General features: G+C 41.9%; 1 protein-coding gene across 2 annotated transcripts in view; it reads right to left on the bottom strand.

Annotated features, from left to right (window-relative positions):
• The window catches only part of SCAPER (S-phase cyclin A associated protein in the ER), a 329,263-nt gene that overhangs the window by 164,843 nt on the left and 146,483 nt on the right, over nucleotides 1-17,937 (bottom strand). For both annotated transcript variants that reach the window (XM_056572933.1, XM_056572935.1), the window contains exons 11-16: nucleotides 16,796-16,871; nucleotides 16,492-16,609; nucleotides 13,600-13,711; nucleotides 9,133-9,273; nucleotides 4,703-4,858; nucleotides 4,433-4,575 (exon numbers count right to left, since the gene is read on the bottom strand). In XM_056572933.1, the coding sequence (XP_056428908.1) occupies nucleotides 4,433-4,575; nucleotides 4,703-4,858; nucleotides 9,133-9,273; nucleotides 13,600-13,711; nucleotides 16,492-16,609; nucleotides 16,796-16,871 (746 nt within the window). The remainder of the gene's footprint in view (nucleotides 1-4,432; nucleotides 4,576-4,702; nucleotides 4,859-9,132; nucleotides 9,274-13,599; nucleotides 13,712-16,491; nucleotides 16,610-16,795; nucleotides 16,872-17,937) is intronic.

Genomic DNA, 17,937 nt, shown 5'->3' with positions numbered 1-17,937 from the left:
GCAGCCCGCGGGAATGGGGTGTTTTGACCACCGCACGAAGCAGAGGTCGACACGCCCTCTCGATACAGTGCTTAAGGCAGAGCTCCGACTCTGTCATAGAGTTGTATTGAGGAGGCGTGCCCCAGCGGTCGGACCCCCAGCGATCTGAAACTTAGCCCCTATCCTTAGGATAGGGGATAAGTTTTTCAAGACTGGACTACTCCTTTAAAATGAAATGAAATGCTATGGCAGGAGACCCAGGAGGATCCCACTGCTGACACAGAGACTTAAAAAAGTAAGACTATATTTTGCCAAAATGAACTTGAGTAAGCCAAAATCCTTCTGGGAACATGTCTTGTGGACAGTTGAGACCAAGATAGAGCTTTTTGGTAAAGCACATCATTCTACTGTTTAACCTGTTGGGGACGAAGGGCGTATGCATACGCCCTTGCGTCCTGGTACTTATATCTATGGTACTTTTTGCCGCAGCGCAAATTCCTAGCGGGAAACTCACCGTAACCCGCCAGTGTGACTGTACCCTAAAAACACTACACTACACTAACACCTAATAAAGAGTAAAACACTACATAAACACCCCCTTACACTGTCCCCCCCCCCCAATAAAAATGAAAAACGTATTGTACGGCAGTGTTTCCAAAACTTAGCCTCCAGCTGTTGCAAAACAACAACTCCCAGCATTTCCGGACAGCCACTGACTGTCCAGGCATGCTGGGAGTTTAGCAACAGCTGGAGGCACCCTGTTTGGGAATCACTGGCGTAGAATACCCTTATGTCCACCCCTATGCAATCCCTAATTTAGTCCTCAAATGCGCATGGTGCTCTCCCACTTTGGAGCCCTGTCGTATTTCAAGGAAACAGTTTAGGGCCACATATGAGGTATCTCCGTACTCGGGAGAAATTGCACTAAACATTTGGGGGGGCTTTTTCTCCTTTTACCCCTTATGAAAAGGAAAAGTTGGGGTCTACACCAGCCTGTTAGTGTAAAAAAAAATTTTTTTTACACTAACATGCTGGTGTTGCCCTTTACTTTTTATTTTCATAAGAGGTAAAAGGAAAAAAAGACCCCCAAAATTTGTAACACAATTTCTCCTGAGTACGAAAATACCCCATATGTGGGCGTAAAATGCTCTGCGGGCGCACAACAAGGCTGAGGAGTGAGAGCGCACCATGTACATTTGAGGCCTAAATTGGTGATTTGCTCAGGGGTGGCTGATTTTACAGCGGTTCTGACATAAACCCAAAAAAAGTAAATACCCACATGTGATCCCATTTTGGAAACTACACCCCTCATAAGGGGTACAGTGAGCATTTACGCCCCACAGGGGTCTGACAGATTTTTGGAACAGTGGTCCGTGAAAATGAAAAATTAATTTTTTTTGTTTGCACAGCCCACTGTTCCAAAGATCTGTCAAACGCCAGTAGGGTGTAAATGCTCACTGTACCCCTTATTACATTCCGTGAGGGGTGTAGTTTCCAAAATGGGGTCACATGTGGGGGGGTCCACTGTTCTGCCACCATGGGGGGGGGGGGCTTTGTAAATGCACATGACCCCCGACTTCCATTCCAAACAAATTATCTCTCTAAAAGCTCAATGGCGCTCCTTCTCATCTGAGCGTTGTAGTTCGCTCGCAGTGCACTTGACGTCCAAATATGGGGTATTTCCATACTCAGAAGAAATGGGGTTACAAATTTTGGGGGGCATTTTCTCCTATTACCCTTTGTAAAAAAGTAAAATTTGGGGAAAAAACAGCATTTTAGTGTAAAAATATTTTTTTTCATTTACACAGCCGACTTTAACAAAAAGTTGTCAAACACCTGTGGGGTGTTAAGGCTCACTGTACCCCTTGTTACATTCCTTGAGGGGTGTCGTTTCCATAATAGTGTGCGATGTGAAGGGGGTTTGCTGTCCTGGCACCATAGGGGCTTCCTAAATGGGACATGCCCCCCAAAAACCATTTCAGAAAACTCACTCTCCTAAATCCCATTGTTGCTCCTTCGCTTCTGAGCCCTCTAGTGCACCCGCCGAACACTTGACATACACATATGAGGTATTTTTTTACTCGAGAGAAATTGGGTTACAAATTTTGAGATCATTTTTTTCCTTTTACCCCTTGTAAAAATTCAAAAACTGGGTCTACAAGAACATGCGAGTGTAAAAAAATGAAGATTTAGAAATTTCTCCTTCACTTTGCTGCTATTCCTGTGAAACACCTAAAGGGTTAACACACTGACTGAATGTCATTTTGAATACTTTGAGGGGTGCAGTTTTTATAATGGGGTCATTTATGGGGTATTTCTAACCAGAAGACCCTTCAAATCCACTTCAAACGTGAACTGGTCCCTGAAAAATTCCGATTTTGAAAATTTTGCGAAAAATTGGAAAATTGCTGCTGAACTTTGAAGCCCTCTGGTGTCTTCCAAAAGTAAAAACTCATCAATTTTATGATGCAAACATAAAGTAGACATATTGTATATGTGAATCAATATATAATTTATTTGGAATATCCATATTCCTTATAAGCAGAGAGCTTCAAAGTTAGAAAAATGCAAAATTTTCTAATTTTTCATGACATTTTTGAATTTTTCACCAAGAAAGGATGCAAGTATCGCCGAAAATTTACCCCTAACATAAGGTACAATATGTCACGAAAAAACAATCTCGGAATCAAATTTATATGTAAAAGCATCCCAGAGTTATTAATGCTTAAAGTGACAGTGGTCAGATTTGCAAAAAATGCTCCCGTCCTTAGGGTCATAATGGGCTCCGTCCCCAAGGGGTTAAGGAAAACGGAATGAGGCCTACAAAGAAAAGAACACAGTACTTACAGTGAAATATGGTGGAGGTTCAATGATGTTTTGGGGATGTTTTGCTGCCTCTGGCACTGGGTGCCTTGAATGTGTGCAAGGCATCACGAAATCTGAGGATTACCAACGGATTTTGGGTTGCACTGTACAGCCCAGTATCAGAAAGCTGGGTTTGCGTCCGAGATCTTGGGTCTTCCAGCAGGACAATGACCCCAAACATACTTCAAAAAGCACCCAGAAATGGATGGCAACAAAGTGCTGGAGAGTTCTGAAGTGGTCAGCAATGAGTCCAAATCTAAATCCCACTGAACACTTGTGGAGAGATTTTAAAATTGCTGTTGGTAAAAGGCGCCCTTCCAATAAGAGAGACCTGGAGCATTTTGCAAAGGAAAAGGTGGTCTAACATTCCGGCTGAGAGGTGCAAGAAGCTTACTGATGGTTATAGGAAGCGACTGATTTCAGAAATTTGTTCCAAAGGGTGTGCAACCAAATATTAAGTTAAGGGTGCCAATAATTTTGTCCAGCCCATTTTTGGAATTTGGTGTGACATTATGTTCAATTAGCTTTTTTTCTCCTTTTTTGGTTTAGTTCCAATACACACAAATGGAATAAACATGTGTATAGCAAAACATGTGTTACTGCAATCCTTTTCTGTGAGAAATACTTCATTTTCTTGGCTTGAGAATGCTGCCTTGTGCTGAGCAATGGCACAGACAGAGGAGCAGACAGGGTATGAATGCAGCAGTTGCAATGTTCTGCTGTGTAGAGCAATGTTCCACAGTGATTTTGTGTGGGAAATTGGCAAGAATGCTTTAGTAGGATGGAAGTGAGCAGGGTTTGGGTCCGTTATTAAGAGCTGAGGGAAACCATTGCATTCTGGGAAATGAACTGAGCAACTGTTCAACCAGAAAGCACAGTGAAATCTGTCATAGCAGATAACCCGCAGACACACAAAACAAAGAAAGCAATATTATATTCTTTCACTGGATTTATTTTTTATCAGACATCGGAATACCAATTTTAAACCAAAATGTAAGACACTTTTCATCTTAACTTTATAAAAATGTAAAAAAAAAAAAAAAAAAAAAAAAAAAGTACCGTATATGAATGGTGCACATGTAAAACCACCACAAATGCTACCTAGGTATTAAATCAATATAGCAGTCATCAGAAACAGTTTAACAATTATTTCTCCAATTCATATATTTCCTACACTCCGCCTGCAAAAAGATTTATGAGTTTGTAAATCTGTGATCTAATTTTATATTTATGGCTACAAGATGTCACGATTTCCAGAAGATTGAGCCTCATACTGCCTAAACCTTACTTCTTAAGTTCTATTAGCAATCCAGATACCAAACTGCTCCCCAAGCTCAATACTTCACTACACTGTCAGTTTTGTAGTGAAATGTAATTGTCAGCAGATGTATATCAGGAGGCAAATGTAAAAGCATTTAAAGAATATGCACCATCATAATAGCAGAATCTGGCCGCTGATGCTTCTTAGGTTTGTCTCATAGACTCTAAAAGATGTTTGGGTCTGAAAACTTACATTTTAATCATGCTGTTGGTAACAAGTAACAATGAAAAGTAATGTTTATGGGGAAAGCTCAAGTAGCTAACTTACCTAGCTCTTTCCCTAGCTGCATCCTCTCGTGCTCGCTCCTTTTCTTGCCTTTGCATTTCTATTCGAGCTTCCTGCTCTTTCCTCTTCATTAACAGCTCCTCAACACGAGCCTGACGTTCTGCTTCTAGCACCCGCTTACGTTCCTGAGCATAAAATACAGGAATTATGTGCCAGCAGAAATTAAAGTTAACTGTGCTGGAGACTAGATAGACAACTGTAACCAACATATCTTATTTCTTTTAATTTTGCTGTTTTCTTTTAATGTTTTACCTGTACAGCTTCATCACGAGCTTGCTTCTCTTCCTGTCTACGCTGACGTTCTTCTTGCAGCTCATTAAGCCTTTGCTCATACTCCTTTAACTTAGCTAGGACATCATGGCGCTTGTTCTGTGCTTCTAAGGTATTGATGAAGGCAATTTCATTTACCTGTAAATTTAACAAAACATAGAACTGAATATACTTTAAATGGTACTTAAAGGTTTACTCCGGTGGAAAACAATTGTTTTATATTAACTGGCTCCAGAAAGTTAAACAGATTTGTAAATGACTTCTATTAAAAAAATCTTAATCCTTCCAGTACTTATCAGCTGTTGTATACTACAGAGGAAGTTTAATTGTTCTTTTCTGTCTGACCACAGTGCTCTCTGCTGACACCTCTGTCCATGTCAGGAACTGTCCAGAGCAGGAACAAATCCCCATAGCAAACCTCTAGCGCTGTGGTCAAATGAAAAGAACAACTCATCTTCCTCTGCCGCATACAGCAGCTGATAAGTACTGGAAGGATTAAGATTTTTTAATAGACATCATTTACAAATCTGTTTGTTAACTTTCATTGCCACAGATGCCGTGATTTGTATTGATTGGTGCTTTCAGTCTAGTGGTAGCATGAGACGGGGTCTACAACCCACACAAGTGGCTCAGGTAGTGCAGCTCAGATCAATGCAAGCTGTGGCAAGAAGGTTTTCTGTGTCTGTAAGCGTAGTGTCCAGAGCATGGAGGCACTACCAAGAGACAGGCCTGTACATCAAGACATGTGGAGGAGGCCATAGGAGGGCAACAACTCAGCAGCAGGACCGCTACCTCCGCCTTTGTGCAAGGAGGAGCAGCAGGAGCACTGCCAGAGCCCTGCAAAATGACCTCCAGCAGGCCACAAATGTGTCCACTCAAACAGTCAGAAACAGACTCCATGAGGGTGGTATGAGGGCCCAACGTCCACAGGTGGGGGTTGTGCTTACAGCCCAACACCGTGCAGGACGTTTGGCATTTGCCAGAGAACACCAAGGTTGGCAAATTCGCCACTGGCGCCCTGTCCTCTTCCCAGATTAAAGCAGGTTCACACTGAGCACGTGACAGACGTGACAGAGTCTGGAGACGCTGTGGAGAATGTTCTGCTGCCTGCAACATCCTCCAGCATGACCGGTTTGGCGGTGGGTCAGTAATGGTGTGGGGTGGCATTTCTTTGGGAGGCCACACAGCTCTCCATGTGCTTGCCAGAGGTAGTCTGACTGCCATTAGGTACCGAGATGAGATCCTCAGGCCCCTTGTGAGACCATATGCTGGTGCGGTTGACCCTGGGTTGCTCCTAATGCAAGACAATGATAGACCTCATGTGGCTGGAGTGTGTCAGCAGTTCCTGCAAGAGGAAGGCATTGATGCTATGGACTGGCACGGCCGTTCCCCAGACCTGTATCTGATTGAGCACATCTGGGACATCATGTCTCGCTCCATCCACCACAGACTATCCAGGAGTTGGTGGATGCTTTAGTCAATGTCTGGGAGGACATCCCTCAGGAGACCATCTGCCACCTCATCAGGAGCATGCCCAGGCATTGTAGGGAGGTCATACGGGCACGTGGAGGCCACACACGCTACTGAGCCTCATTTTGACTTGTTTTGAGGAAATTACATCAAAGTTAGATCAGCCTGTAGTGTGGTTTTCCACTTTGATTTTGAGTGTGACTCCATATCCAGACCTCCATGCGTTGATGAATTTGATTTCCAGTGATAATTTTTGTGTGATTTTGTTGTCAGCACATTCAACTCTGTAAAGATGAAAGTATTTCATACAATAAGTTCATTCATTCAGATCTAGGATGTGTTATTTTAGTGTTCCCTTTATTTTTTTGAGCAGTGTATATCTATTATATATAAAGCAAATACAATGTAGCACTCCACAAGTAGCAAAGAAGGTGGTTTTATTCCATCATGTGCATAGACAACGTTTCACCAGTCTCACACTGGCTTTTTCAAGTGAATAATAGTGATACAGGTGGGTATTTATAGACCGCCCACTGGGTCATGTGACATAGGAAAATACATGATTTACATACATAAACAAAGGCGATCCTGATACATTGTGCAATCAATAATGTAAAAACTTAATATAGAAGACATATATAGACATCCCATAATCCAAGGTTGAGAAAACATACATGTTTTGCTAAAAGTGCAAGTAGTGCAGTGACTGTGATCCAAAATACCGGGTATAGCCGTGTATGCCTTCCGGGGTCCCGCCACGAGGTTTCCTGATCTCAGGCGCCAAAGCGCCATGTGTGCAATGTGCATCGTAGCAGAGGAGAAGTACTTCCGGGTCGGGAGAACGCGTCCTCGTATCCATAGAAACCTGACTCCGGAGTGAGCCGTAGCCAGCGCATGCTCAGAGAGGTCTGTGTGTCCGTACACAATATACAAGCGCTTGTTGTAGAGAGTTCGTATGAGGTAGGTGTAATCAAAATGTATACACAAGAAGAGGTGTCGCTCCTGGGGACAGCACAATGCAACACAGTGGAAGGTATAGATGTTTCAGTAGAGAAAGTAGTTTGCAATCGCTGGTCCTCATTCTTCCGATGCAGGAGCCAGATAGTGAGGAATCACTAACTTGTGGTTGCCCATGGTAACCGACTGGTCAGTTAGCAAACTATATAGGTAAAGTAAAGAAAAATGAAACAATGGGTAATGACTCACTCCAGTCGGCGTGCATGAGCCAACTCCACTCTCCATATATATCATGATTACCGGTGTGCATGAACCGGAGCCAACGATTGGTCCTCGTCTGTGGACCAGACTTGCATCGGTGTGTTTGGACCGATATCCATCCAAACACACCGATGCAAGTCTGGTCCACAGACAAGGACGAATCGTTGGCTCCGGTTCATGCACACCGGTAATCATGATATATATGGAGAGTGGAGTTGGCTCATGCATGCCGACTGGAGTGAGTCATTACCCATTGTTTCATTTTTCTTTACTTTACCTATATAGTTTGCTAACTGACCAGTCGGTTACCATGGGCAACCACAAGTTAGTGATTCCTCACTATCTGGCTCCTGCATCGGAAGAATGAGGACCAGCGATTGCAAACTACTTTCTCTACTGAAACATCTATACCTTCCACTGTGTTGCATTGTGCTGTCCCCAGGAGCGACACCTCTTCTTGTGTATACATTTTGATTACACCTACCTCATACGAACTCTCTACAACAAGCGCTTGTATATTGTGTACGGACACACAGACCTCTCTGAGCATGCGCTGGCTACGGCTCACTCCGGAGTCGGGTTTCTATGGATACGAGGACGCGTTCTCCCGACCCGGAAGTACTTCTCCTCTGCTACGATGCACATTGCACACACGGCGCTTTGGCGCCTGAGATCAGGAAACCTCGTGGCGGGACCCCGGAAGGCATACACGGCTATACCCGGTATTTTGGATCACAGTCACTGCACTACTTGCACTTTTAGCAAAACATGTATGTTTTCTCAACCTTGGATTATGGGATGTCTATATATGTCTTCTATATTAAGTTTTTACATTATTGATTGCACAATGTATCAGGATCGCCTTTGTTTATGTATGTAAATCATGTATTTTCCTATGTCACATGACCCAGTGGGCGGTCTATAAATATCCACCTGTATCACTATTATTCACTTGAAAAAGCCAGTGAAACGTTGTCTATGCACATGATGGAATAAAACCACCTTCTTTGCTACTTGTGGAGTGCTGCATCGTATTTGCTTTATCTGGATTAAGGAACCGGAGGACCCAGGTTCCAGATATGCGGGCACCCCGAATCTCTTTTTTACTCTGGATTTTGGTTGTGCCGTTTTTATTTGCATTGTATATATATATATATATATATATATATATATATATATAAGAGTTCAACAAAAGGGACCGCATTCCCGGAGTGTCCACGGGTGCAAGCTGGTCGGGCCCAGGTCAAGAGCCCCCACAAACCGGCAGCAAAGCAAAACCGCAGCACTCCGATTTAGATGAAAGCGTGTCAGGCTTTATTCATCAGATGCCACAGTGGCATCTGATGAATAAAGCCTGACACGCTTTCATCTAAATCGGAGTGCTGCTGTTTTGCTTTGCTATATATATATATATATATATACCTGACGTCAAAGGACCTGAATTGCTGTTGTAAAACTAAAAGACATATAGAAATATATCTTGTTCTGTTTTCTGTAGTATCATCATAAAGAGCTTGTGTGCCCCCCCCCCATACATAACCATATACACACACCTAACTATTAAATCCAAATAGGAAGTACTGTACATGCTGTTATATTAGAATATACACATATTCTGCATGACAATATTGCACCCAACAGAAATATAAATAGGATATTTTGTTGTCTTATTTTTATTGTCACCCTCAATGTACCAAAGCTGCTACTTCTACCAACAGGCATACCTTGGCTTCCTCTTCCTGAGCCTTCTTCACAATGGCTTGTAACTGAACATCCCGCTTAAATTCTGCATGAAGCAACTTTTCATCCATCATTTTGCGTCTCTGCTCTAGTAATTCCTCCTTCCACTTTCGCACATCCTTTTCCTATAACACAAAATTTTCAATTAATATAAAAAAAATAACCTAAAGCAGTAAATAAAAAGCAAAGAAGTAAATAAAGCAAAGAGAAAAGCATGGAGCAGGATTAACAAATAACCTTTATTAATATACTGTATGTCACAAGGAGAATAGTCACAAAAACCAAGATGCCTGTTGCATACCTGGTTTGAACCATAGAAAATAGAAGAACATCCTGAAAAGAAACACCATAGTTCTTTTCCCTTTAGTGTTTCTCTGGAATACACCTCCAAACAAGACTCTTCAAGGCAAACAGATTTTGATGTGTGGTGTCCGGCCATGGTGTGTGACGTACAATGTGGTTATGAGTGACAACTTTGTGTTATAAAGCCCACAGTCTAACCAGCCCAAATACAGCAGCAGGTGTGTAATAACAATAATATCCCATCAGTGTGTTATCAATGTTACACATCCAAATAAAGATCCAAAATATGTCTACATTACGGGGGGCAATACAAAACAATATACAAATACATCTGTAGACTCCAATAAACATTTTCTGTTCAAAATAGGTAGAGATGAACTTACAGTAAATTCGATTCGTCACGAACTTCTCGGCTCGGCAGTTAAATTAGTTTAGCCTTCAGGTGCTCCGGTGGGCTGGAAAAGGTGGATACAGTCCTAGGAAAGAGTCTCCTAGGACTGTATCCACCTTTTCCAGCCCACCGGAGCACCGGAAAGCTGAACTAATTTATGCAGGAAAACTCATCAACTGCCGAGCCGAGAAGTTCGTGACGAATCGAATTTACTGTAAGTTCGCTCATCTCTAAAAATAGGTGGAAATAATGCACAATGTGTTGTTAAAATATATATAAACACTTGTCATTTTTATGCCCATTAGCAGACCCACATAGAACACAGCTCCCTATTGCATACAAAAAAATTGGATGTGAGGTTCACACCCTACATTTTTGGGCCTTAACCTCTTAAGGACCAAGCCCATTTTGACCTTAAGGATAAGGCCAATTTTATTTTTGCATTTTCGTTTTTTCCTCGTTTTCAAAAAATCCTAACTCTTTCATACTTTCATCAACAGACTAGGCTTGTTTTTTGCTCGACCAGTGGACATGACATCACTCATTTTAACATAAAATGTATGGCGCAACCCAAAAAATACTATTTGTGTAGGGAAATGAAAAAGAAAACAGCAATTTAGCAAATTTTGGAAGGTTTGGTTTTCACGCCGTATAAATGACGGTAAAAATTACATGTGTTCTTTTATTTTGTGGGTCAATTCAATTAAAATGAAACCCATGATTACATACTTTTCTATTACTGTTGTGCTTAAAAAAAAAAACGCAAACTTTTTAACCAAATTAGTATGTTTAAAATCCTTCTATTTTGACGACCTATAACTTTTTCATTTTTCCGTATAAGCAGCGGTATGAGGGCTCATTTTTTGCGCCATGATCTCTACTTTTTATTGATACCACATTTGTCTACCGTATTTACTCGAGTATGAGCCGACCCGAATATAAGCCGAGGCCCCTAATTTCACCCCAAAAACCCAGGAAAAAAACGTTATTGACTCAACTATAAGCCTAGGGTGGGAAATACATCATCCCCCCTGTCATCATCCAGACCCCCGTCATTAACACCCTCATCATCATCACCTGTCATCATCCCCCCTTCATCATTACCCTGTCATCATCCCCCCCTTCATCATTACCCTGTCATCATCCCCCCTTCATCATCCCCCCCCCCTTCATCATTACCCTGTCATCATCCCCCCTTCATCATCCCCCCCCCTTCATCATTACCCTGTCATCATCCCACACCACCCCCTTCATCATCACCGCTTGTCAATGTCTGATTTAACAGTGGTCTTCAACCTGCGGACCTCCAGATGTTCCAAAACTACAACTCCCAGCATGCCCAGACAGCCATCAGCTGTCCGGGCATGCTGAGAGTTGTAGTTTTGAACCATCTGGAGGTCCGCAGGTTGAAGACCACTGCCCGGGCCTTCGTCATCATCCAGCCCCCCTCCCCCCTTTAGTTTTGTACTCACCTCCGCTCGGTGGGACGTTAAGGTGAGCTGGTCCGGGCCATCTGTGCTGCAGGGACTGTCCAGTGGGGAGGGATAGTCGTTCCTCTTCTCCGCGCTTCGGGCCCGGCCCCGGAATAATGACGTTGCCTTGACGACGACGCACAGGGACGTTGCTCATAAAGATTGACAGCCCGGAACGACTATCCCTCCCCACCGGACGGTCCCTGCAGCACAGATGGCCTGGACCAGCTCACCCTAATGCCCCGCCGAGCGGAGGTGAGTACAAAACTAAAGGGGGGAGGGGGCTGGATGATGACAAAGGCCCGGGCAGTGGTCTTCAACCTGCGGACTTCCAGATGTTTCAAAACTACAACTCCCAGCCGATGGCTGTCCGGGCTTGCTGGGAGTTGTAATTTTGAAACATCTGGAGGTCTGCAGGTTGAAGACCACTGAGGGCAAAGAGGTCACTCGAGTATAAGCCGAGGGGGGGTGTTTTCAGCACGAAAAGTCGTGCTGAAAAACTCGGCTTATACTCGAGTATATACGGTATATAAAATTTTCATTAATTTTTTAAATAAATTTTTTACATTCAAGCCGTTCACCATAGGGGATCAATAACATTATATTTTAATAGTTCGGACACTTACGAACGTGACCACACCAAATACGTGTATTTAATTTTTGTTTTTTTTACACTTTATGGGGGTAAAATGGGATAAAAGGACATTTTACATTTTTATTGGGGGAGGGGATTTTTCACATTTTTTTAACTTTTATTTTTACACTTTGAGGGTCTATTCACACGTACAGTATTCTGCGAAGATTTGACGCACAGGATTTCAAGCTGTGTTCAGTTTATGCATAGGACATAGCACTGATCAGTGTTATCGGTCATCTTCTGCTCTGGTCTGCTCGATCTCAGACCAGAGCAGAAGACCCGTGGAAGGCGGCAGAGGCAGATGATCGGATCTCCGTGGCAGCACTGCGGGTGATCCTATCATCCATATTTCTGACTGCACTGCCGCAGATGCCGTGATCTGTATTGATCCCGGCATCTGAGGGGTTAATGCCAGACATCCGCGCGATCGCGGATGTCGGCGATTACTGGCGGGTGCCTGGCTGCGATCAGCAGCCGGGACCAGCCGCGCTGGTGGAAATCAACTATTTACAAATCAAATTGTACCAGAAAGTTAAACAGATTTGCAAATTACTATATAAAAATCTTAATACTTCAAGTACTTATCAGCTGCTATACACTACAGAGGAAGTTGAGTAGTTCTTTCCAGTCTGACCACAGCGCTCTCTGCTGACACGTCAGTCCATGCCAGGAACTGTCCAGAGCAGGAGAGGTTTGCTATGGGTATTTTCTCCTACTAGGGACCGCTCCTGACATAGACAGCAAAGAGCACTGAGGTTAGATTGGAAAGAACTACACAAGTTTCTTTGGAGTTTACAGCAGCTCATAATACTAGAAGGATTAAGATGTTTAAAAATAAGTAATTTACAAATCTGTTTAACTTTCTGGCACCAGTTAATTTGAAAACATTTGTTTTCCACCAGAGTACCCCTTTAAAGTAGTTACCCGTCATAAGGTAATTTAAGTACTTACCTGCCAGACAGTAATGGACATGCTTAGGAAGGATATGTGCTTCTCTTGGAGCTAAATGGCTATGTTGTGGATTACCATAATGCTGTGGCTATCTTTTTGTGAAATCACTTATTCCTGATGAAGTACCCCTCCTCAAACTACAAGTCCCATAATTCCTTGTTTGTAAGTGTAAGTTCACTTTTTTCCCTCCCACATATCAATCACCCCACCCCTTGAAGCACAAATGAGCGGCTTTCCATTGCAAAATCACCATCAAACACAGGTACAGACATTAGATTATAAACTACAATAACTTTACAGTCCCTGTAGCATAGTCAAATAAAAAATCCCACAATACCTCTTAAATTTGACTGCTCAAAATTCAGCTGTTTTACAGTAAAAAAAAAAAAAAAAAAAAAATGTCTGAAATGTACAGATATTTTTTGAGCCAGTTTTTGGCATGCTTTTTTCACTATATTATGCAAAAGCTATAGCCAAAAAAAAATAAATCTTTGTTACTGGGACAAAATATGAGCCAAAAGAACAATAGAACACAATGGGAAAATTAAGACCTTTTTTTAAAAAAAAGTAAAACGGTCTCCACAATTCCAAAAATGTCCCAAAATACTGTAGGGCAACAAGGCCTAAAACTGATTAAAAATACACTTGTGTAAAAGAGGCCTAATTGTCAATTTTGCCCCAAAGACCCCATACCCACCCTTTCTAGAAGTTTCTGAAGCTTAAAAGCTTTTTCTTCTCTCAACTTCTCTCTCAGCTGTTGTGCTTTTAGTTGTTTCTCTTCATGCTTCTTTTTGGATTCAGCAATTGTCCTGCAAAGGAAAAGACAACTGTGATCTATCACATGACCACTGCACAATATTACTTATTATTGCACAATAAGTAAGGGTGCATTCACATCACGATTTAACATCCTACTTCTTCTCACAATTTTTTACTTTGAAATCATACAAATCTGCATGCCAAGTCGTATCCATTGACTTCCATTCATTAAGCCCTTAAGGACGCAGGGTTTGTCGTTTTTGCAATTTCGTTTTTCCTCACTTTTAAAAATCATAACCCTTTCAATTCTGCACCTAAAAATCTATATGATGGCTTTTTTTTTTGCGCCATCAATTCTACTTTGTAATGACATCAGTCATTTTACCCAAAAATCTACGGCGAAACAAAAAACTAAAAAAACATTGTGCGACAAAATTGAAGAAAAAATACAACTTTGTAAGTTTGGGGGGCTTCCGCTTCTACGCAGTACATTTTTCGGTAAAAATGACACTGTCTTTATTCTGTAGGTCCATTCAATTAAAATGATACCCTACTTATATAGGTTTGATTTTGTCTTACTTCTGGAAAAAAATCACATGCATGAAAATTTATGCGTTTAAAATTGTCATCTTCATACCCGTATAACTTTTTTATTTTTACGTGTACAGGGCAGTATGAGGGCTCATCTTTTGCGCCATGATCTGAAGTTTTTAGCAATACCTTTTTTGTATTGATTGGACTTTTTGATTGCTTTTTATTCATTTTTTCATGATCTAAAAAGTGACCAAAAATATGCTATTTTGGACTTTGGAATTTTTTTGCGCGTACGCCATTGACCATGCAGTTTAAAGGGGTTCTCCGGTGCTTAAACATCTTATCCCCTATCCAAAGGATGGGGGATAAGATGCCTGATTGCGGGAGTCCCGCCGCTGGGGACCCCCGGGATCATGCATGCGGCACCCCGTTTGCAATCAGTCCCCGAAGCGTGTTCGCTCCGGGACTGATTACCGGTGACTACAGGGCGGCCGGCGTGTGATGTCACGCTCCGCCCCTCAATGCAAGCCTACGGGAGGGGCGTGATAGCTATCACGCCCCTCCCGTAGGCTTGCATTGAGGGGCGGAGCGTGACGTCACACGCCGCTCGCCGCTCGCCCTGTAGTCACCCGTAATCAGAACCGGAGCGAACACGCTCCGGGGACTGATTATAAACGGGGTGCCGCGTGCATGATCCCGGGGGTCCCCAGCGGCGGGACTCCCGCAATCAGGCATCTTATCCCCTATCCTTTGGATAGGGGATAAGATGTTTAAGCACCGGAGAACCCCTTTAATTAACAATATATTTTTATAGTTCAGGCATTTACGCACGCAGCGATAACACATATGTTTATTTTTATTATGGTTACATATTTTTATATGGAATTTGGAAAAGGGGGGTGATTTAAACTTTTAATAAGGAAGGGGTTAATGCGTGTGTTTTTTAACTTATTTTTTTACTTTTTATTTTTACACTTTTAGTCCCCTTAGGAGACTTTTAGGAGGAATCATTAAAACCACACTGATCTGTGTGCTCTGTGCTTGATTGATAAAGCCTCAGCAGTGGATCCCCCACAATCACACTGATGGGGGGGGCGATCCACCCCACTGGACCACCAGGGAGCGTTTAAATGTCCCTTTAGACGCCAACTTCAACTTTGACAGCGGAGATCTAAAGGGTTAATAGCCGCATGTCGGCTATTAACACCAGCCCCCAGCTACAGGAATCAGCTGGGGGCCGCGTCATACACCTCATGCCGTCTCAGGAGGAGCCGGCTCGTCCTTCATCGGCAACCGGTTAATGATAGACAACAAATGCATCAGTTTTGATCCGCATTCGATTTCGCATGATTTGAGATCGAAGGTAAAATCGTGGCTGCCAAGGATTTTTCATCCTGTTTCAAAATCGGATCGAAAACGTGTCCAATTTTTTTATTATTGATGTAAATCCCATGGAATCGTGTAACTGTGCGATTCTATCAGATTAATCACACACAATTTTTTGTACGCATGCGCAGTAGACTTCAAAACACATACACTTCAAATATATAAAACTTTATTGCCATTGGCATACATATTAATTTTAAAAACAGGATCAGATTTTTATTGAAAATTTTACATACGATTGTATACTTTTTTCGCAATCCAATTTCGTCTCATTTTACGGTCCAATAATCGTATGGTTAAATTGTGATGTGAACCTAGCATAACTCTTTTAGAACACTGCAGTACTGAGCTGTACCTATGTTTCTGTTGGTTGTTATATAATCAGTTAACTGTTTATTGGCAAACAAACCCGTGAAATACAATGTTTTCTATCTGATTTGCTGCAGAATTAAAGGCATTTTCCTATTTGCCAGGGGAAAATAATGATGTAGATGTGTGATCACTCTCAAATATAGCCAGTGGGAGACACGAATACAGCCAACTGTACTAGTCATCTCCATATTGCACAGAAAATACAAAGAAGAGTTACCACATGTGTGGTTATCAAGACCAGGAATTAGTGACCATGCACCATGGTTATAAGTAGGGTCCTAACACCCATCCCTTCACCAGTCAGACATGAATGGTTTATTAAATAAACATGCCAATAAATCCTTGTTCTAAATGCAGATGGACTGGCATTAACTGAATATAACGATGTTCAAGAAACAACAAGAACTTAACAGGAAAATCTCTTAAACAGTTTGTGTGTGCCAAACCCTTTTGTTCCAATCTTTTTTCCCTAGTATAATCTGCCAACCTAATATCAGAACAAATTTGACTTGTCTGGACTTCTGTATAGACAGCTGACCTTTTTCTGGAAGGGGAAGAGAGCTTTTCATGCATATGGATTCCATGACCTGGTGGTCTAGAGGGTTCCTCTTCTACTATGTCTCCCCAGGATGTGTTCTGTCTCCAAGACTCTCGTGCTACAACGTTAAAACATACACCAATAAAAGTAAGCCTGTATATCAGGACAAGGTTTCTACAATGTTATCATAACATAATTCTTGTTCATCTATTAAGAATTCCGGAACAACTGAATTAAAAAAATACATAAGATATTGCTAAGAAGCAAGAAGATCCCCCCCACATTTCCATTTTTCTTTACATACCTTCATAGTCTGCTAAAACCTCATTCCAATCCATGGACATCCCACTAAATGACATGCTCCCACTGCCTATACTAGCCTGAAATAAAAAAAAAAGAAATGAATTATGTTAATCATATGAACTACATAGCTAGGCTAAAACAGATGTGCTGGATCCCCTTTTAAACAAATCCTGACAGACCCCACTGCCTTTAAGGGATATGGACACCTTTGAGAAGCATTGCTTTGTACTTATTAAGGCACACAAACAGTTTGCTTTCTGTTCTACAGCCTCAACAATGTCATCAGTGAAGACTGTCAGAGAAGCTTTATGCTGATTGGTTTCTTAAGAGCCATCTTTTAAGAGGACTTATGACCAGATTAAAGGGGTACTCCGGTGAAAACCTTTTTTGTTTAAAATCAACTGGTGGCAGAAAGTTAAACATATTTGTAAATTACTTCTATTAAAAAATGTTAATCCTTCCTGTACTTATTAGCTGCTGAATACTGCAGAGGGTATTCTTTTCTTTTTGGAATGCTCTCTGATGACATCACGAGCACAATTCTCTCTGCTGACGTTATTATAATAATAACGCTTTATTTATTGTTGTCCTTCATGGGATTTGAACCCAAGTCCTAAGCACTGCAAGGCAGCAGTGCTAACCACTGAGCCACCATGCTGCCCTTAGCATACATCCGCTATGCATGGTTGCTAAAATGGACAGAGATGTCAGCAGAGAGCACTGTGCTCGTGATGTCATCAGTGTTCCAAAAAGAAAGGAATTTCCACAGTAGCATTCAGCAGCTAATAAGTACTGGAAGGATTAAGATTTTTTAATAGAAGTAATTTACAAATATGTTTAACTTTCCACCACCAGTTGATTTAAAAGAAAAAATGTTTTCACCGGAGTACCCCTTTAAAGCTCAATTTCTTTATGATCATAATTCAGCTTAGAAGCTCCTTTAGTAAAGGAAACAAAGGCTGACTTCTTAACATAAAGAACTGCTCACTCTGACCACCACAGCCGTGATCTGCCTCAGGCAGTGACTGGCTAAGCGAGCACATCCTTTTGTCAAAAGAAAACCAGGCACCCGCAACAGGGGATCGTGGGAGGTGAGTACTTTTTTTTTCTGACCAAAATCAAAACAATCACTGTTTAACCTCT

This window comes from Hyla sarda, chromosome 4 (assembly GCF_029499605.1).
Source record: "Hyla sarda isolate aHylSar1 chromosome 4, aHylSar1.hap1, whole genome shotgun sequence".
NCBI classification, from domain to species: Eukaryota; Metazoa; Chordata; class Amphibia; order Anura; family Hylidae; genus Hyla; species Hyla sarda.
Note: the sequence above shows the minus strand (reverse complement) of the source record. Positions and strands in the feature narration are given on the sequence as shown.